The 21,457-nt window shown below is 37.7% G+C and overlaps 1 protein-coding gene across 6 annotated transcripts in view; it reads left to right on the top strand.

Annotated features, from left to right (window-relative positions):
• The window catches only part of TMEM131L (transmembrane 131 like), a 77,652-nt gene that overhangs the window by 48,151 nt on the left and 8,044 nt on the right, over positions 1 to 21,457 (top strand). For 5 of the 6 annotated variants that reach the window (XM_084518480.1, XM_084518482.1, XM_084518485.1 and 2 more), the window contains 19 exons: positions 139 to 247; positions 1,195 to 1,300; positions 1,923 to 2,076; positions 2,736 to 2,906; positions 3,195 to 3,264; positions 5,002 to 5,119; positions 5,858 to 5,996; positions 6,967 to 7,076; positions 8,718 to 8,790; positions 10,815 to 10,957; positions 11,584 to 11,726; positions 12,053 to 12,239; positions 12,641 to 12,826; positions 14,379 to 14,528; positions 15,116 to 15,732; positions 17,174 to 17,328; positions 18,620 to 18,744; positions 20,333 to 20,490; positions 21,255 to 21,440. In XM_084518480.1, coding sequence (XP_084374606.1) covers positions 139 to 247; positions 1,195 to 1,300; positions 1,923 to 2,076; positions 2,736 to 2,906; positions 3,195 to 3,264; positions 5,002 to 5,119; positions 5,858 to 5,996; positions 6,967 to 7,076; positions 8,718 to 8,790; positions 10,815 to 10,957; positions 11,584 to 11,726; positions 12,053 to 12,239; positions 12,641 to 12,826; positions 14,379 to 14,528; positions 15,116 to 15,732; positions 17,174 to 17,328; positions 18,620 to 18,744; positions 20,333 to 20,490; positions 21,255 to 21,440 — 3,100 coding nt within the window. The remainder of the gene's footprint in view (positions 1 to 138; positions 248 to 1,194; positions 1,301 to 1,922; positions 2,077 to 2,735; positions 2,907 to 3,194; positions 3,265 to 5,001; positions 5,120 to 5,857; positions 5,997 to 6,966; positions 7,077 to 8,717; positions 8,791 to 10,814; positions 10,958 to 11,583; positions 11,727 to 12,052; positions 12,240 to 12,640; positions 12,827 to 14,378; positions 14,529 to 15,115; positions 15,733 to 17,173; positions 17,329 to 18,619; positions 18,745 to 20,332; positions 20,491 to 21,254; positions 21,441 to 21,457) is intronic. The other variant, XM_084518481.1, reaches the window with a different exon arrangement.

Raw genomic sequence — 21,457 nt, forward strand, 5'->3', positions numbered from 1 at the left:
ATCCATGGGTTTATTTAGAAGTTGTGAGAAAATTGCAGATATTGGCTTGCAAATGTGACGAGAAGATACACTAATATGAGAGGTACAATAATAATGATGGTAGTGCTACAAGGATCATCTTTTCTTGTCTTCATGCAGGAAATACGACAGTTGTCTCAAAATGGCAGATTACCTGTGGAGTTTGAGCCAGTACTGCTGTCTTCATCATCTACTAACTTTACAAAAGTTGCTTCTATTTCTTGTAAAGGTACAGCATGCATATACTTATTATAATCAAACCCTGTCTAATCATCTATACAATGGTAGCTTTTTTCAGCAAACAGATCTTGAAAAATCTCAGGAAAAAAAATAGGAATTTTTTGAAGAGGAGGATGAATTCTTTCTGTTAATTATTTCCATCATTTTTGTGTATATATGCTTCTTTTTACGCTGATCTAAGGCTCTAAGCCATATATTTTTCTAAAAGAAGAAAGCATATACTGAAATTGTTAGCTGATTTTAAAATAAGCATAATTATTGAATATGCTTTTTCAACATCCTTTTATAATTTGTGGTTATTTTTCTGTTTCCAATATATTTTCTGAAAGGCTATTGTGCTTGGGTGGTCATTTTCTATGACATTTCTTGGCAAGATCATTGAAGAGGCTTGCCCGAGACCAGGCATGTTTGTGGAAGAGCAAAGATTAAAATTTAGGCATTGCTGACTCCAGCTTGTTTCCTGTTCTGTCCACTAGACTGCAGTGCATAGACTTAAATGTTTCTGAAACAGGCTGCTTTCATAATGACATGGGCACTTGTTTTTCCTCAAAAAGGCAAGTAAGGAGAAAGAAAGGAACTATGTTAAGTGGTGTGTTTTTTCAGAACGCTTTCTTTTATTGAAAGGAGGCAGCATCTTCTGATAAATAAGAATGCTGTGTCGATGACACGTGGTTAAAGTTGGTGACGTTGCTCTCAGCAGCCTTGTGTGTGGTGTGTACTATGAAAATGTTTAGCATTCATAAATTCTTCTTAAATCAAGGTTTCAAACCTCTGAAAATTAGGACACTAGCAATAGATGCTTTCTTTGTGCACCTGTGTGAGAAGTGGAACACAAATGTTCCCCATAGTAGCATTATTTGGGATCCTCACATGGAAATCATTGCTTTTGTTCTTCTGGCTAATGATGTATTCTCCTCTGTGTCTGGTCTTATCCAGCTGCATCCTGTGACAGTGAAAGCCCTTACTCTGATGACAAGAACAACAACCTACTGGAAGGCACTACAACACTAAAAGCCTGTCTTTCTTGTCCTGTGATGGAAGGGTATGTTAATGGTAGATTTTTATTTAACATTTGTTGATACTACAAGAATATTGTAACCTACTCAAAGAAACAAAGTTAGCTTGCTTCATCATGGAGCAATTCTAAGGATGGTGAAGAGGCTTCTTCCTGTTGTTGTGTCATTTGCCAAAGCAGACCTTTGACATTTCAAGTAACAATCCTGTATTTTATACAGTAAGAATTTCAGGAGTCAGGAAAAAACATATGCAGCTTACATCATATAAACATTGCTTAGAGGCTGTGATAAAATTTCTACCATCCTTGCTCCTCCAGTGTGGAAGCAGGGTAGTGATAGAAAAATCACAAACATTTCTTCAGCTTTCTTTTGCCAATTTAATCCAACCTACCTTATCACAAAGCAGTAGGCAGTGTACTGTGGCATAGCGAGAGGGTGGAATGATTACCTGCCTACCTCTTTCACATTGTTCTTGTCAAGTTTTACTCTGGTATTATATGTAAGTATTTTAAAGGAAATTATTTTCCTTTCTCCTTAAAACCTTAGGAGACTTCATTGTATTAGAATGCCACAGTTATCTGTGGACTGCTTGTGCATGCTCAAAAGCAATTACAGTTGTATTTATTTTCATTCTGTTTTTACTTATAGGTATTTTGATGTCAATCCTTCTGCAGCAATGTTTCATATAGAACCACACCATAATACTTCAGGATTTTGGTCCATATGGTTTACAAACAACTTTGACTTTAGCATTGAACTGAATGAAGTCTACATTGCTAGAGAAACAAAGAACATTTTAAAAGTAAGGTTTATTTTGGCTTCTTACAGTGTCTTGTCCTTGATATAGGGATTTGCTCCTTTGACATACAAATAGATTCTTTCACAGACCTTGCTCTCAGTACTGATTGAAATCAATTAAAAAATAAATGTAGCTGTGCACCTGTAACTTAAGTACTGAGAAGCTTGGGCTCTCTGTAGGCATTATTTACTGTCTGGCTTGTTTTTATATCGCTTTATTAGCAACTGTGTTTTTTTTTTCATTTCAGTTGCAGCTACAGATGCATCAAATTATAGAACATTGCTCAGTTCTCAGAATTGTTGTGTGTATTGTTTGTGCTCCATAGGATTGAGTGTTTCTTCATTGGCTATAATGGAAGTCTTCAGTACATAGATGAGTTTTGAAATTTGGAAGACGAAGTCAACAGTTTACTTGCACATTGGCTTGATTCAAACCAGGCAATTCAGTTTTATGAATAAGCACATAATGTAAGCATCTAGTTGGCCATTCATGTATTTAGATAGGAGATTTCTATGTGCACACTATGGATCAGTTATGGGCACGTGTATGTGTGCAATAACAGCAAAACCACAAAGAAATGGAAAGTTTATGCTCTTCAAGGTACAGCTTGCGCTAAAAATGCCATTCCAGATTTAATTCAGGTGTCATTTGATTCTTTCTAGATTCTGAACTTTGCTGAACCTTTGACTCTACCTCCAGGCTGCTGGAATGTATTTTCTCTGAAACTCAGTATGAAAGACCCTGTAACAAATGTGCTTTCTAGTATTTGTTTGGCCACCAATGTGGGAGTGATGTTTGAAATACCTCTGCAGATATATTCAACTGTGTCCAAGGTATTGTATTAAGTTGTGCTGAATGATTATTATGTACCGCCAACCAAACTGCAGCAGCTTCCTTTTTTGGTCAGAAATTTGTCCCTTAGTCCTGGAAAATGCTCAATACCGGACCATTCTTTAGCTCAAAAAGTTAAGCACTCAGAGTTAAACAGTGATGGAATTACAGATCTCTAGGCAACCTTAGTTCTCTTCCTTGACTTGTCCAATTTATGCACTGAAAAACTGGAATTTTTCCTGTTCTTTTGTCACATGGAAAGTGATTTTTTTTTTTGTTTTCTTTTCCAGCAAGGAGATCTTCATTTTGAAGCTATTGCCCATTGTGATATTCAGTGCTACTTGGGAAAATCTGATTCAGGTGGGCGTTTTTAGGCATCTAATGACAGTATTGTAGAAAAATCTATGTAACGGGACATGTAATGAGAATATTGAGATTGTCAATACAACTATTTAATTTTGTCTTTTAAAAACATAAGCTTTTCTGAGACCATTACTGACATAAATGGCTTCGTACTGAGTATAATGTGCAGTATTTCAGACCTCTAATTCTGTATCACTTGCTAAATGTTGTTCTGTCTTGTAATACAATTTTGGACAAAAACATGTTGACCAATATCCGACCATTAGCCAGAGTTAATTTTGAACTTGTTCTCTCTATCTGTTCCCACAGCAGTAATTTCACAGATTTCTGCAAAAGACCATTTATCAGGCTTATAAAACAGCTCTGAAAGCTGTGTCATGTAAAACAAAGTGCTGTTGTTCTTTCTGGAACTGCAGGATTTGTCTAGATTCCCTAATGCTAGGAGATGTTTTAAGTACCTAGCTAACATTTACAGAAACACAATGTTAGATGCTATACATTCCTGAGGCAGTATTGTGTCCTTATAATTTGAGGAAGGCTGATTCAGAATAGTGTTTTTAATTAATAACAATAATTAAAAAAATCTCTGCTTAAGAAGGAATTTCACTAGACAGCTGGGTACCGTAGGCTCTAAATATTTGTTCTCTTGAATGTGTTTTCAAGATGATGCTTTCTTAAAATGTACTTTTGTATGAGGATATGAAGAAGGCAATAGTAGTCAGTCAAAGATAAAAAGGATATTTGAGGTGACAGAGAAACACAGGGTTTGAAGAATTATTAATACATAGGCACGTTTAGGTAAATATCTTAAAAGCAAGATATATTTTAAAACCTTATAAAAGAGTATTGCTGATATAAGTAAATACTTATTGATTGCTTACTTTCTATCCTAATAATACAATCAGATTTTTGTATATAGGTATATAATTTCGGATACTGGTACTTAAATAGGAAAGTCTGAAAATACTGGCCTTGAACAACTTGTAGCTGGATTGTTCAAGTTGTCATTAGTCTAGATTGATTACTTTAAACTCGAAGGATAATACAATAAATGGCATTTTGTATTTTCAAAATAATCTGGCTTTGTTTTCTTTAAAAAGAAATTTGCTTATTTAACTCAATTCTGCTGTGTGAAAATGTTTAAAGCAGCATGAATCTAACTTTCTAAAAAGATTTTAATATTTGGACTGATATAAAGCCTGGAAGCTTAGCTTATGTAGAATTTGAGAAAATAGTCAGCACCTGGAAAAGAGAAGGTGAAATAGAAACACCATTTCTGCAAAATGGAGATTTGTTTTGCTGCCTGCTGTGCTGTAATATTACAATTTTGTACTGCTGCACAGAGAAGAGTGTATGATCTTGATACTTCATTGATATCAGTGGATAGTTCTGTGTAAAGACTACTGATAATCTGATGACTTCTCAATAGCATCCTTGAGAAACAGCAACAGTAAAAAGGGCTTACCAGAGCATATGAAATCTATGCAATTCCCATATTGCTCTTTACATGTAGAATTACTGCAGTTTTGTGAATGTATGTCTTTATTGTCCCCATCTGATTTGCTTAGTATGTGTACCTTCACACATGTTTGCTTGGAAGGGAAAATTTGGTTTGCCTTACTTCTTTTTGTGTTGGGACCCTTTGCAGATACTGATTGCTCACATTCAGAAGTAGATTGATGAAAGGAGCAAATGTTGCCTCCTTAAAATATGAAAAATCTGTTATCGTTTTAGCAAATCTGCTTTGGCAGAAGAGTCTCTCTCTGGACCGTTCTGCTTGGGATGTGGATTCTGAGCTTGCAAGTGAACTTTATGAGAGATGGCAAAAAATAAGACGTGGGGAAGCCTGCAGGTCTGTACAGAATCCGTTGAGGTTCTTAATACAAGCCAGTACAATGTTGTAAGGGGGAATATTTCTGTTCTGAAGTATTCTTAATTAGAACAAACATTTTTGACCTTGCTGCATGTAAGTTGGTTATCTTGAAGCATCTGGAATTTCAGAGCATCCCAAACACTTTTAACTTCCATTTCAAGGCACTGCCAGCAATAAGTAAACATTTGAGATGCCTGAATTCTAGAATGTAAATAATGTTTTGACTGAGCCCCACCACGGCTACCCAGTTTGAAAGCAGTCAAAGCACATTTTACCAGATCAGTTATGAAGCTGCACAAATCCTTTGTCAACAGGTCCCATAGCAGTCTTTTTAGGATCAGGAGCTCTGAATAGCTTTCAAGGTTTTTACTCCCTGACCTAATGGATGCTATGTACTTGGGACATGGGGAGGGAAGCAGTCACTGTGCCTGAGTAATTGTAGAGAGAGTGCATCAGTGATATCACCCAATTTCCAGAACAGAGAAGTATGGCTGCAAAAAATAGTCACTGTGTTGCAGGTGGAAAAGTGGGAGATTGAATTATTCTCTATGACTAGATTACATGTTTGTGGGCTTTGTGTTGTGAAGAACATTTCCAAGGAAGAATTAGTTGATATAATTGATAGGTCCTGGCAAATCATCATCTTTTGTTCTTAGATTTCAAAGAAAAAAAAAAAAAAAGAGAAAAACAAATCTTTCTGTTTTTTTGCCAATAAAGCAGAAGAAGTATTTTAGGATCAGCTCGCATTATTCACCAGAAGCCTGAAGAGGAGTCCCTTGCCTTTTTCTTGCCACGATTAACTGCAGAGCCTGGCCTTACACTCAACTTCAGTGCCACAGCAGTTAAAAGTAGTATGGTAAGGATGGTTTTCTTACACTTCTGAGTTGATACATGTTTAGCTTCTTTAAAGAACAGAATCTGCAGTTAGTATTTGGTGATGTTTTCATATGGCTTTTAGATTGGTATTTTGAAACCTTCATACAAGTCTAATATAAGACACCAAATTTGTTTATCCCTTTGGCTCTTCGATAAATTCTCTAGCTATCAAATTGTAGTATTTTTAGTACAAGGAGAGGAATAAAGCAGTGTAGGTATTAACTAACAACTCTTCGTGCTTATTAAAACTTTCCTCACATTGTGATCTGTTACATGCTTGTGGTAAAATAATTGAACAAGGGACTTGGGATAGAATGTGCTGTCATTAATGATGCATTGTGCATACAGGATATGTGGCCTTGCTTCTGCCACAGCCTTACATAACAGAAGTGTATAAAATGTTGAAGATAGAAAACTGAGAGATCAGCAGTGCAGTGTGTCTTGCAACTATGCTGACAGTTACTTCTTCATTTGTCAGACTTTGGTACTAACCTGGTCTGGCACAGACCAGTCATACCGAGATGCTTCTCATATGCACATGTTGTGAATTACCTTGATATTCCATTTATGCCATTTGATTGTCATAGTAATGTACATAACCTACTTGGACTCAAACTTCTATACGAAAAGGTGGCACCTTACTAACTTACCTTCTTTTGCGGAAGAGCTTTGTTTATGTCTGCATGTGCAAATCAAAATACAAATGAAATGTTTATTTTGAGGGGGGAAAGACTATACTTTTGCACATGCAAAATCACTCCTCATGCTCTTAGCTGTTTCTGCAAATGATGGCATTGTGATGACATGTCCTGCTGTTCCATGCAGTTTTGTATGCATGTGATTATATTGCATTAAGACTGATGAAGCCAGGCTGAATTTCCTTGAAAATGCAGTTCATATTATTATCAAGTATGTAGTCTAACTTTTCTTTTCTCCTCCAAACTATTTAGGTGAAGTATTTCATGCTAAGAAACCCATCATCCTTCCCAGTTGCGTTGCAGCTTGTGCCACTCTCTTACTACCCTGATCCCCAAGCTTCACTGAGTCTGCTCAGCAAATGGTAATTAGTATAACTGTCTCAGAATATTGTCTTCCCTTTAAAAAGTTGTATTTGCTATGCCTTATGAATGCTGCTTATTGTTTGTTCCAATTTCTCAAAGCATAACTGAAGTGGGGGCAACATTCTGCTCGTTTTGGAAGATAGTCTGATATTCAGGGCAGCTCTCTGTGTGACACCTGACTGTGTAATGCACCTGATCTATGATAAAAAACTATCTGAACATATTTGCAGCAAGTTTATGTATGCCAGCCACAAACTATGTAATCTTTTAAGATCTGAGGCCTACTGCAATCTTGTGCAGGCTATGCAATTGTGGGCAGCAACTCACACAAGTGGGGATGTGCTGCTCCCAGCAAAGCGGGTTGGGAAATACCCAGTCTGTAGGCTGCAGTCTGTGAGGAGGAAGGTAACTGAACCTAATTTAAGGAAAAGGTTGTTTGTTTTTTTCTTAGCTTTTTCTTAGGTAAAAGCCCTGTCTCTAAGAAGAGGAAACAGGAGCTGGAAAGAAAAATTCAGCGGGTCTAGAGCCAGGAACCCCATCATAAACATTTTAGGGGCAGCTAAACAAATATTTTAACGTTGTTTTGAACTTTCTGCGTTACAAATGAGAAGATCTAATGAGAAATCTAGATAGAGTTAGATGGAGAGTGTAAAGGGATATGGAGTTCACCAAAATAAGCCCCAACTGTCACGCTTAACTTTGGAAAAACTGCAATACATGTGCAGTTGGTAGTAATTATTGGCTTGCTTGGAGTCTGTGGGACTACTTACATGCTTAAGTGTACCTTGCTTATTTGAGGTACCAGTCCCTGTATAGCTGTTTCTTTAACATTATATCTTGGTGTGTGTGTGTGTATATACAAAGATAGGCACATTAGTAATTACATATGTTTGCATACTAAATATCATTTCCATGTAGATTCTTTCTAGTGGTTTGAAATTACATTTTCTCCTTGTTTTCGCATTTGTTTCTGCAGATCTAGGTTTACCAGCAGTCATGTTCACTGACTGGTTCTTTTCAAGCTAATATAAAAAGTTTGTGACAAGTGAATTTCCAATTCCAGGGCTGAAGGTCCATTAATCCTCTATGACCTAAATTCTACATATTGTTTTTCTTCTGTCCATTCCTAATGCCTTTAGTATCACATGCTTAAAATTTGCTTTTAGACAAATTATCAGTTTCTGTAAAGGATTTTGATTTGCAAAGTATGTGAAAGAGAATATGAATTTGTCCCAAACAAATTGTGAGCAGAAAGAGGGACATATGAGTAAATTATTGAGATATGGTAATGATTGTTTCTCAACAGGCATGTTTCAGAAAAAGCTGTGGGACATTTCTGTTTATATACAACTTAGAAATATTTCTTGATTGTTATCTTTCTCAATATTGCATACTGAGAGATTTGAAATGCCTAGGCATTTTTCTGTTTTCCAAATGCATGGAATCCACATTAAACAGATTTGTAGTATATTTTGTTAAAATGCAGATCTGCATTTCCCCAGTATTTCACATCTGCCAAAGTGCAATTGTGAAAATATAATTCATTGAAGAATAAATGCCGCTATGTAAAAATAAGTCAGTCTAGTTCTGACAGACTAGGTTTGCAATGCTTTTTTTTTTGTTTGTTTTGGTTTATTTAGGTTTGGCGTAAATGTCCAAGCTATTAATTTCACCACCACTGAGTTCAGGCTCATGGATGAATGTTCTCACAGGGTAAGATGTTTAATTTTGATTAAAAAAAATGACACCCTAGAAAAATTCTTTTTTAGCTACATTACATCTGAGTTTTTACTAAGTACTATTTAAAACAACGTGTGTTTTCTTGATTCTCTGTCAAGCTTGTATTTTTGCAGTTAATTTCTTTCCAGAGTTTGCTGTTTTCCAAATTGAAAACAACTGCAGAGTGTGTGTGCATGCCTGTATGTGTCAAAAAGGCTACAGTTTGCTTTCTGTTTTGGGACTTCAGTTTAGCCCTATGTTGTCCACAAGGTGTAAGACTTTTGTTGGTGACCTCAGAAGTTAACAGATAATATTTTCAGCAGAAAGAAGTGCTGGGCAGTAGTTCAAAGGAGAAAGCTGGATTTCTGTGTTTCACCTCAGTTTCACTGCAACTCTCAGATTCAGGTTGGAATGTCACAGCTGTCTGTGGTTTCCATTACCTCATTTTTAACATGAGTGTGATGACACTTAATTGTGCCATATGCCAGCGCTGAGCTGAGATTATACCTTCAGGTGTTCTGTCGTGGATAATAGAAAGAGAGAAGATGTGCTTCCAGGGATGTTGGCACAGTCTGACAATCAGAGTACTGTCCAGGGTACCAGCAGAGTTCATTCTTATATTTCTAGTTTGCGTGAAAGCCTGGAATTGACAAATTTTCTTTGCTGCTTGTACATGCTGCAGCTGCATCTTTAATGCTCTGTACAAGAACGTGTTTCTAAAAACACTCCTCAAGATCCTATTGAAAGACTGGTACTTTATAAAACCAAAAGAATACATTTGCTAAACTTATCAAAGCTGACCTTTGTTTTTTGTCGACAGTGAAGGGTGGTTGTAAAATAGTGGTGGATCTTTACACCAGTGTGTGTATTGCCTCTATTTCATGTAGAGACTTGAAGACCTATGGGAGCATCTATGGTTACGTAGACGTTTAGTATATCTGTATATGAGACCGACCTTGGCTTGTTGTTGGCCAAATCACTATTTACACTTTTGAATGTCGTTTTTGTAGTTACTTTATATGCATGTGTAGTGAGTGGTTAGTCTCACGTTTGTGCATGTGCACCTTTGTAGAGAGTGACCCGGTGAAGTTTGTAAATCCATACGTGTTTTGCTTTTAACGAATATTGACTGTTGAGTGAAGGTTCTGAAACTTTTTTGTATGTTTTTTTTTTCATAAAATAGACTAAAAACACTTTGGTCTAGAAAAGATCAGAAAAAACACTAGGACAACAGCTGTGAAAAAAACAACCTTTTAAAAGCTTTTAAAAACAACCAAGAAAGAACCCTTTTTGTGATGTTTGTGGTTATTTTGACTGCTATGGGTGTTCAATCATGATTTTCTAAGAGGAGATCCCCCAATTCTGATAGAGAAACTTTTAGGATTGTTTGCTTTCTCTTTGTCTTTTTTTTTTTTATGTTAATGGGGGGAAAATATAAACAGCAGTATTGAATTTTTTTAAGAAACATATATATTTTACATAATTTCTAGACTCACTTAGCTTCTGGTAGTGCTGGTCTTCAGTTAATATGGTAGGGAGTTCACTTTGGCTTGTTTCCAGTGACTCAAAATGATCAACATATTTGCCAACAGTCCCTTTCTCACTGAAATCAAGTTGCAAGTCTTACACTGATGGTATAACGGTTGCCACATTTCCCCGTGCAATCAGTATACTGTCAGTTCTAGTTGTGTTGTGAAGTGTTTCAGCATTTCTTGAATATGAAGGACACAGTGTAATTTCTTTTCCATCTGAACAAATAAAATCTGTTTTAAAAAATGAAGTAATACATTCCTCATAATAATAAGTGCAGTAATATGAACACTTGCTCAAATAAACAACCTTATCTGATGTTTTATGTTGTCAGATTGAAAGACTTTATTGTAACAAGTTAGTTAGGAGTCATTGCACCTTGCCAAAAATATCATACGTGGTGCTAAGGAAAGATGTAGTGCCTTCTTTTATTAAGATCTTTAAACACACATTTTCTGTGAGTAAATAAGTGCGTTTTTGTTTAACAGAATGCACGTCAAGAGGATCTTATCAACAAGAAATGCAGTTCTGAGCTGCTTCGGTTAAATTTGCAACCGCTGGAAACCAGAAAAGTTGCTGTAATTTTTACTCCAGTTGACTACAAAAGAGTATCCTCACTTATTTTAATCAGGTAACCCAGGTTTCAGTTGTGAGAAGCAACCAAGAAAATGTGAAAATGAATTTGCCCAATCTTGGAGCAAAGTCAAATAGTCAAAATCTACAAGTCAGAATACCTCCAGTTTAATAAAAGTTGCTTGAAGGGTATTTGTACTTCATGCCTACCTAGGTCATTAAATATGGAACTTCAGATTTTTTTTTCCTTGTGGTTTGGATTAGTGGGTTAGAAAATGCATATGAATATATACTGTATGTATGATCGAGGCCCTTCTTCAGTCAGCACGTCAACAGCCTTTTCCTGCTGGGTGGCTTTGCTATTTTAAACTGAATTCCATAGTGATAGCATTTAAGAGACCAGTGAGTCATATTTCTAATTGGAAGGAACAACTACTTTTACCAGGTGGCACTATTATCCAGTGGCAATGGTAACAAAACTTGCCCTTTCACTGTGTGAAGTGCAGCAGTGAAGGGTTCACAGGTGATCCTACCTGTGTTTAGGGGAGGCCTTTCCAGATGTGGCTAGTGATTCTGTTACTGACACACTGTTGTCTTGATTTGGCACCTAGATAGCAAAGCCACGATGTTGCAAACTTCATTTGTGTTTTAATGGCTGATCATTTGATTTTTATGTTGTGGCAGAAACAACTTGACTGTTCTGGATGTGGTCAATGTAGAAGGCTATGGAGCCAGAGAATTACTTAAAGTAGGGGGAAGACTGCCAGGTACAGGAGGATCTCTTAGATTCAAGGTGCCAGAAGCTACACTAATGGACTGCAGACGACGTGAGTAAGAAGAAACAGGTCTCTGATTTTGTAGCTGGCTGCATTACTCCATAGTGGTAATGATAATGTGCAATAATGTTAAGTAAACAGAATATTGAAGTAAAGAAACTAAAGAACTTGGTAGTAAGAGTTGTAGGTTCTGATGTCTCATAATACTGGCTGATAAGAGTTACAGATTTTGGAAATACAGTGCTGCAAAATAGTCTGTATTAAAATTTTGGTTGCTTCTGAGTATTTAATTGATTTGAAAGTAAAAGCAGCTATTTCCTTCTAAACATTAGTCTTTTTAAGCACTAAAATAATTGTTCTTCTTTTTTCCTTTTAAGAACTGAAAGACAGCAAGCAAATTTTGTCCATCACAAAGAACTTCAAAGTAGAGAATATTGGGCCTCTCCCTATAACAATTTCATCAATGAAAATCAATGGTTACAGTTGCCAAGGATATGGATTTGAAGTGTTAGACTGTCAGGAATTCTTCCTGGCTCAGAACTCATCACGGGAGATCAGCATTGTGTAAGCACTAACAAATCTGATGACAAGTTAACTTAAGTGGAATTTTGAAATAATTAGTTGCAGTAACAGACACTCCAGTAACACACATGCATGCAAAATTTGGTGAGCTTTGAAAATAAGCTTCAGTACGCTTTTCAGTAAGTTACAATAATGTGTTGTGTGTATGCGTACACGCATCTTACTGCTTGAGGATGACCTCAAAGTCTTAACCTCTTAAACAGGTGCTAATGCACCTGCGTAGTCTTAAGCATACAGTGATAGCTTATTTCATTGTCTTTTTCCATACTATTAAATCAGAAGTCATGCTGTATGTTTTTTTTGGTATCAGTATGAGTTCAGAAAATGAAATTAAGCCTAGCAAATGGGAAAAATAACACTAGTTCTGTCTGCTTGCATGACAGATTCACTCCTGATTTTACATCTTCGTGGGTAATCCGGGAGCTAACCCTGGTGACTGCTGCGGATCTGGAGTTCCACTTCACCCTCAACGTGACTCTTCCTCACCATTTGTTACCCCTGTGTGCAGATGTGGTGCCAGGACCCAGCTGGGAGGAGTCTTTCTGGCGGCTCACTGTCCTCTTTGTAAGGTAATGTGTTCAGAGCTTCTGGTGACCCACTTGTGAGAAATCAGCATGCACTTCTGGCTTGTGGTAGATGTGATGATAGGGCCTAAATGTCTGCTGCGTCTAAGTCTTTTGGGAGTACTGCCAGCTGTCTGCAGGACCTTGTGTGATCCAGTTGCCTGTGGTAGAATTGACAAGCATTTCATGCTTCTCCTGCTGATAAACTCCCATGTTAGGCTTGGAAAGAAGATGGGTTAGGTATTCCCACAGGAAGAGCCAGAGGGTACCCCTCTTGCTAGAAGATTTACTTCCCCATCCATAGAGATGCATGTGGAACCTGTTAGTCCCTGCATGTCATCAGTAGAATGGAGCGGACTGATGGCTTATCTTAAAGTATTTCTGGAAAATTAACATATTTATGGGATTTCAGACACCTGAGTAAGGACCTGCTTTTCCTTTTGCTTCCTCCTTTCATGTATTAAAAAATATGTATCTCTTATTGTTGGCTCTTGTTACGAACACTGATAAAGATGCTACCCCAGAAAGAGTTGTCTTACATTAGCTAACTCATTGCTTGTACACGGTAAACTGTTTTAGGAGGCCTGTACTTTGTACAACAGTTCAGGGTTTTGCTCTTAATTAGGTTTTTGTTGTCTTCCTTATTAACCTTTCATACTGTGAGTGTGAGTTGAATGCTGTTTGTGGCAAATGATTTCTGATGTCTTCATTGCACTGAACCCTGAATTCCTGCCATCAGGACCAGCAAGGAGTGAACACAAATGTCATGGTGATCTATATACATACCAGTGCATGTATAATTGAGATCATTATGCACACTTGTTCGGCTTGCATTGTTGTTTTGATGCTGGAAACAGAGCACAATTGAACAGTAAGAGTAACCATGTAACGTGGCTCTAGATGCAACAGAAGGATACCACAGGGATTTGAAAAATCAGGAGTTTCTCATTCTGTTTTCCAGCTGACAAAATTTATCCTATGTGAGAAGATCATTTGATGAATTACAGAGCTTTTCATTCTGATTGATTTATGTTTGGTGTAATTAATGTGCTAGAGATAAAGAGAAGGCATTTTGCAGCTTCAGTTTTACCTCAGAAGAACAATGCCATTTGTAGCCCATTTTATGTCAGGATTTTCTCTAGGTAGCAGAAGAGACAATTGTAAATAAATAACAAACTAGTGATATAACTGACATGTACTCTGTAGATGTGTCATGCTATGGTATGTTGTCATTGTGTTGAGTGAGATTTCTTTCTAACTAATTTTTAAACCAAGTGTTGGTTTTCTTTTCTATTTTTTTTTCTTTTAGATTTTTCATTATGAAGCTCAAGGCTGAGTTACTTTTTGCCACGCTACAACTAGCTAGGGCCATGATGTTTAATAAAAAGGGGGAGGGGAACCATTGGAACTGTTACTTATTTTGTGTTTTCCTATCAGCTGTTTTCTTTAAAATTACTAACAAAATATTTGAAAAGTGCATCTTGTTACGAGATTTGTAACTTTCATTGAACATTCCTGAAAATTGTAGACACCAGTGTTTGTTGTTTTTCTTTGACAGTTTGTCCCTGCTTGGTGTGATCCTGATAGCCTTCCAGCAAGCCCAGTATATTCTAGCAGAGTTCATGAAATCAAGACAGAGGCCAAATCCTAGTTCTTCATCCCAGCAGAACAGCAACTCTGTTGATGTCATCAGCTCTGATTCCTACAAGTAAAAACACTTTCCTCTTCTTTTGATTTGCATTTTTTGCACCTGTTTAATATGGAGTAGTTCTTTCTGTCTGTTGGTACTTTGACATTGCTGTGGAGTCATTTAGGTCTTGTTCAAAGCAACCTCCTTCAGAGAGCTTCAGTGTTGCAGCATGTATTTATCTCTTCAGAAGAGAAATGGAAGAACTCAAGGGTTTATTCATCTTGTAAATTGTCAGTAGTACACAAGATAGAAGTTGTGCGATAGCATTAATGGATACACCATACGCAGCAGCCTTACAAAATTAAGAATGGCAAATGATGTTAATGGCCCTCAAACCTGACCTCCTGGTTGGTCAGTTAAGCATTTGTTCAAGCATGTAAGTGTCTTTGAAGTATGAGCACATACTTAGTCTTTCTCAACTTCCACTGAAATCAGAATGTGAGTAGCTGGTATGATACATTGAAGACCTAACAAAATCTCAGCTTGTGAATATGCCCCCTTTCATTTTATTACAAAAATATCCCATAAAACAACTTATGATAGTCTCATAGATGTTTAAAAAACAAAAAGGCAACTCAATTTGTCTTTTTTTTTTTTTTCCCCAGGGGAAGCTGTAAGACATTTATGGATTCCTATAGTTCATCAGATAAAGGCAAAGGGAAGGGCTTCCTGTCTGTAGGCACTTCGTCCAGCCGAAGTCAAAATGCAGCCAAAAGAAGTCCGGCGACCTACAGCCACTCTCAGAAGAAACACAAATGTTCAGTTTACTACAGTAAGCAAAAGCCAAACACAGCAGCTGGCAATGCCATTGCAGCTACTGATGAGAAGCAAAATCAGATTGCGGAGAACCAAATCTCAGCACCAAAAGAGGACATTTGCACTGATGTTGTCAGTGAGAACTGGGTAACTCTAAAATATGCAAATGGCATAAATGTTAACAAGAATTTAACTCTTCCAGAAAACTTTCTGGGCAAAGAAGAAACTGCACTGAAAAATACAGTTCTCATTAAAAATACTTCTTCAGAGTGTGATCTGAAGGAAGATCTTCAAACATGTATGTTTCCTAAGGAAACTAACCTTAAAGCTCCAGAAAATCTAGTTGAGCTCAAAGAACAGGAGTTCTGTCCTGTGAAGATGTCTAAGAAGCTACCTGAAAGTCACTTGTCAAGAAGTTCACCTCTGCAACAGCCAGAACTGCAAGAAATTTCTAGGAAAAATAATGGTATCTTTCTTATTTTTAATTTCTATCTTAGCTTCACAGCTAAAAATTTTAAGACAATCACAAGAATACTTTGAGTGGAAAGTAGATCAGGAAGATGTTTCTTCTGCAATTTTGTTTTGACTTAGGAGCTCAGCAAAGTAGTTATATTTTGAAAACTGATGTTTTCTGAAGCTATGGTGTCTCTGGTCTATGGCAGTTAATTTTGTGAATGAACTGTATGTAACACAGGGATTTGGGGCCCTGCTGTAGTGTATTTCTGTTGGCTGCACTGGTTGCTTACCCTTTGTGTCCTTACCTGTTAGATATGGCAGGTACCAGTGTGCTGTCTCAGGAGTGAAAGCAGGGTAATTTTATTCTTACTTACAAAATTTTTTTGAGATTCTTCATCCATTCCTAAACTGCAAAAACTTACTCCTTCTTTGCTTTGAATTAAAAAAAAAATCAGTAATTACATCTTACCTGTTTTTATGTACATAGCAAGGTAACTTTGAGTACAGACTGCAGATACCATGTTCATACATAAACCAGTTGGGAGATACTACAATTATTTTCATCAGCACAAATTCCACCTTGAGAAAGCAGTACTGACAAATACTTTGTAATCAGTGGTAAAGCACTAAAGGTAACCTGCTGAAGGGTCTGTTGGCAGTTGTATTTATGTATTTGCACTGTCAGGGTTTTGATTATTTCCTTTGGTAGGGTCAATGAAGCCTAAAAAGGATCCCAGCAGAGGATAGTGGCTCAGCTGGGCAGCTCAGCCAGCTGTTGAGAATGGCCTCCTTATTTTTTCTTCACCTCTTTGCTTTCGTTACACAAGAGTACTTCCTCATAAGCACCTCAAGAAGAGAAACTTCTAGTGCTGCAACTATCCTAAAGAAAGGGTGGTTTCCCTTTGTCTTCACAGTGGATGCCGAGGACACTTTGGAGTCTTGAAGATCCAAATAAAGGCTGGCCTTACTTTGATTTACCCTCTTTTTAGAAGTTTTCTCCACAAGATTGCAGGGTTTTTCTGATTGTTTTTAAGCCCAAAGTTCTCTGGCTTCCAGTTCTACCCTCCAAAGTCCATGGCTGGGACCCGAGTAGCTCAAACTTGGATGAGATGAGTAGGGATGGGGTAATTTGTGTGTGTAAGAGTAGTGTGCCCATAAGCATGAATTGATACAGAGGTACTTTTTGTAGCTGCTATCAGAATACTTACACAGCATTAGCTGTTGATTTTGAAATTTTCAACATCATCAGCCTAGGTGCTAGTCCCCTAGTGTTTCGGAAAACAACTCAAGTCATGCTTTTTAGTTTGCTCCCTTTGTGTTTTTTTTTTTTTTTTTTTTTTTTTTTTTTTCTTTTTTAAGGAGGTAGGCCACAGTGAAAGTAGAAACTAATGTAGTTATGATTGGGAGCCCATTCAGTTCCCAAGCAAACTTGTGTTACTTTTTAATTGTAGGGAATAACCAGCAAGTGCCTCTCAGGAATGAAACTGAAAACTGTGAGACCTTAAAAAAGCAGATCAACCTAAAGCCTTCCACTGAGAAAAAGATTAATAAGGGACCTAAGGAAGAGACTCTGTGCTGTGCAAAAGAGGAGATTACTTCTTCTGAGGTTTGTATTGCTGTCTTTCTGCTTTTTAAATTTAAAATAATCTCCTTGTTACTTATTTGCACGTATAGGTATGTTTGTATGTATATGTGGGGACTGTTATGTACGGGGAGACATGTCTAAAACCCTGCAAATCAGATGAATGAGGAAGTAATGCAGTTGTACTGTCCCACATCCCATGCATATTAATGATGAGCCATTTGGGTAAAAGTTAAAATAGCCCCTATATTGTGATACTGGCTGTATCACAGCCAGACATGTTCTTCCTTACCAGAGCAGGCACAGAAGGGCTGGGATCTAATGCCAGTTGTTAGCCATGATAATGAAGTGGGAGCAAACCCTAGAGAGGAAGTGGTCTAGATGGGTGTATTTCCCTTCGTTCAGACACCTAATCTGCAAATATAGGACTTTGTGTAAGAAATTTGCATTTAGGAACAGAGCAAGCAGAAGCCCCATGACAGATTGTGAAGCTGCTGAGAAGGATCATTCTCCATCCTTGTTTTTGGAGCACGTGATAAACAATATGCATTGCATGTGTTATGGGCAGTGTAAAACACTTAAAAAATTTCATCTGGTAATTAAAAATTAATAAGAAGAATCCAAGAATTTGGTTTATGTGTGTTCTGTCTACTGGATAGGAGCTGCATGACAATAAAGTGTAATGATGATTAGTGCTCGAGGAATATGTACGAGAAAAGATGGGATACAGTCTTGTTTTGGGAATTGTTACAGACTCCTTGTGTGTGGCTGATGGTGCTCGTTTTTTGTTTCCCGAATTTCTTAGTCACTGTTCTTTGTTGGTTAAGTTACCCCATAATTTCTTCAGTTGTAATTCAAATGAATGCCCCCCCCCAGCTGCTGAGGAAAGGGAGGATTTATTGCTGCTGAACTTGCACACAAACTGATCATAAATTTGGCAGATGTTTTTTGTTTTTAGCACGTTGGGGATTTTATTGACTGCCTTCCTTTTTCTCCCTGTATTTTTTTTTCCCCTGGAAGTCAGGGCTAGATGGTGTGAGGGGTGAAATGCTAACATTGGGAATTCAAAAATTTCTCTCTCATCATCTGTTGGTGTCTTGAAGGACAGAGTCTTGGAAAGACTGATCAAGTGGATGGTGTTGGAAAGAGGAAGTGCTGTGGAGAGATACTAAATCATATAGTAACTATGCAATTGGGGTTGAGTTGTTTTGTCCAGTGAAATTTAGCAAGAAAATCTGATAGAGTTCATTTTACCGTATAAAATGAAGTTACCTCGGTATGTATTCTCAGCTTTTTCTCTTTTTTAAACCTTCAGCAAGAAGATGCATTTAGGAAGAAGAAACCTCAGGAGAAGAAGGAAGGAAATGTGTCAAACATAAATTGGAATAGAAATAGAACATCTAGAAAGAATAAGAAAAAGAATGTTAATATATCTACAAGGTATGTGTTGCCTCACCAAGTCATGAAGAAATCCAGAGCTGCTGTAATGTTTCCGCAGGCTTTTGCTGAGTTTTGCATAGTACATTAGGCAGATTGCTTTATCTTGTTAAATAAACACTCTGTAGTCCTGGCTTGAGGCTTTATTGTTAAGAATGTGCACTACTAAATATCGCCAGCAAAAGAAATATTTATCCATTTGTAAATCTGTATGTATATAGACGCACCCCATTCTGCGTAGCAGTGGTTGCTCTCTGGTACAGTCTGGAATTTGCTGTCTCTGAGGTTTGGATGGTTAACTTCCTTTCCGTTATTGTGTTGTGTGGATAAGATCCAGTCGTGTTTTCTGTTCAGTGGAAAAAGGAAGACTAAATTGTTAAAACTATTCCACTGTCAGGAGAATCATCTGCTGTATTGAGTAACTTAGGGAATATTGTCTTCTGGTAGTTTTGAAAGAGGAAGACAAGATAAAGTTACTTTCATTTTTGCCATAATGATTAAGAAGTATCTACCTCAGGGAAGCAGATGTGTAGTATCACCGGGGCTTCGTAGATAAGCATTAACAAGTTAGAGCAGCACTAAATTCAAAAGTATTTCGAGATCGCCTTGGGAAGTTGCTTTTTTTTCCCCCCCGAGATTCATTTAAATGCATTTCTGAAGTCAACTGTAAACTACTATATTAAATGTTTTTTTCATATTTTTATAAGTTTAAGCTATTTTGAGTGTTGTTAAAAATACAAATAGTAAATTAGTGCTAGGACAGAAAAGCTTACTAGGAGAAAATCCTTTTCTTCTTCCCACAGTCCTTTGAATTAAGGTCACAATCCTACAAAGCCTTCACTGACTTCGTTTTTATTGTGAGTGGTCCTGTTGAGGTCAGTGGACTTAACAAGGAGATTGCAAAATCTGAAGAGATTGTTATAACCCAATTAATATTCATTGGGGGAAGTCTGCTTATGTGTAATTCCTTGCAGTATGCAGACATTTGCAGGTAGGAAGGATAAAACATGAAATCACTGAAATTTTGTGATTGTTCCTTCATCTGATTCAGTAGTTGCCCCTTTCTGAGTTAAGATGTAGCCATATCCTTCCTGTAGAAACTTGACAGCTGGATTTTATTCCTTCTCCCTTAATACTCTGATTGGATCCAGATATTTCAATTTTACTAGCACAACCTTGAGATTACTTCAGATCTTACAACCAGATTATTCTGGTTATAATTATGCCAATGAAATAGATGTCAGGCACATTTTTCCTGTGAACCTAGATCTCCATACGGTGCTAGACTGTGTTTATTACTGTAACGTATGAATGCCTTCTGCAAGTGCATTAGAGAACGGAGTTAAACATACACATGCAGTCTTGCTCCTCCTGCTGAGAAGTAGCAGTCCATATGAGGGATATAGCATTTTGGGAAAGCCTTAACAGATGTTTTTTTAAGTTTCTGTAAAGTTGGGGAATAAAACTCCTTGTCCTTTTCCTTGCCCCGCATTCTGACTTGGTAGCCTTTTGAGTTAAAGTGTTTAATACCTGAAAAAGTGCGATTGAAATGTGATGTGCAAATGTGTTTCTTTGGGTGTGGTTGTATTAGGGTCCCCGAGCAGAGTGAGTTGAAGCACATGTGCAGCGAATATGAAAGACCGGATCTGAGAGCTAATATTGGAATAAGAGCCTGGTGTCCTCAGGGTGATGGGGAAAATTGCAAAGCAGACCAGAAATCTGGGAGCTTGTCTATACAGGGAGAAACAGGTATGCAATCTTAATTGTCAGACTGAAGAAATGTGAGATATTTTTGTGGCAATAGAATAGTTTTCCTTTCCTAAGACCTTTTTGCCCCTCTTGGCTTCACACCCTTACACTGAGATGGCAGGGCTGGCAGGGGGACCAATGCCAGCAGTGATAATACCTGCTCATTTCTGAAGGGCACCGTGTGCTTCCTCCATGGGGTGGTTCTCAGCACAAATCAGCAGATGTCGGTCTGAAGCCATAGCAGATTGTTCTCGGGCAAAGGACTGATGGTTGGCTTGTGCGTCCAGGTTCTGCTGGTGCTAACTGAGGCAGCTGTATTGCTGAGGCCACCTCTGGAATAAGCAGGCTGAAGGAGGTGTAAGGCTCCCTAAGGCCTGTGAGATTGTCTCCCTGATGAGATGCTAAGGAAGGAGAATCTATCACTTACGGATTCATTGCTTGTAACTTCTGTTGCTTTTAGTGTGCATGTTCCCAGAGTCAGAATGTTTCCTGTTTCAGATAATAACAGTGTATTTCAATGAGCAGTATTGCTTCCTATTTCATAACTATTGCCTGTAACTGCACAGTGCCCTGACTTGTGTTCATTGTGCTGGGGATCTCAGTCAGGTCATAAGCTCCTCATGCTGTAGGGCCTGGTGTGTTTATCTTGGTGAGGCTATCAGTAGATACTGATTTCTGTCCTGCTATCAGGAAATTTAGAAAAATCACGTCTCAGTAGCTTTTCACTTCAACTGAAAGACTCTTTTTTTCCAAAACCTCTTTAGAAAGCTTTTATCAACGGTCCAAAAAGAAGTGTTTGGAGAAGTTTTGTTCTGATTCAAGCTCAGATTGTGGAAGTTCATCAGGAAGCGTTCGTGCCAGTCGTGGGAGCTGGGGTAGCTGGAGCAGTACCAGCAGTTCTGACGGAGATAAAAAGCCCATGATTACTGCCAGGCATTTTCTTCCATCCAGTAAGTTCTGCAAACAT

Source organism: Aythya ferina, assembly GCF_964211825.1.
Source record: "Aythya ferina genome assembly, chromosome: 4".
Classification (NCBI taxonomy): domain Eukaryota; kingdom Metazoa; phylum Chordata; class Aves; order Anseriformes; family Anatidae; genus Aythya; species Aythya ferina.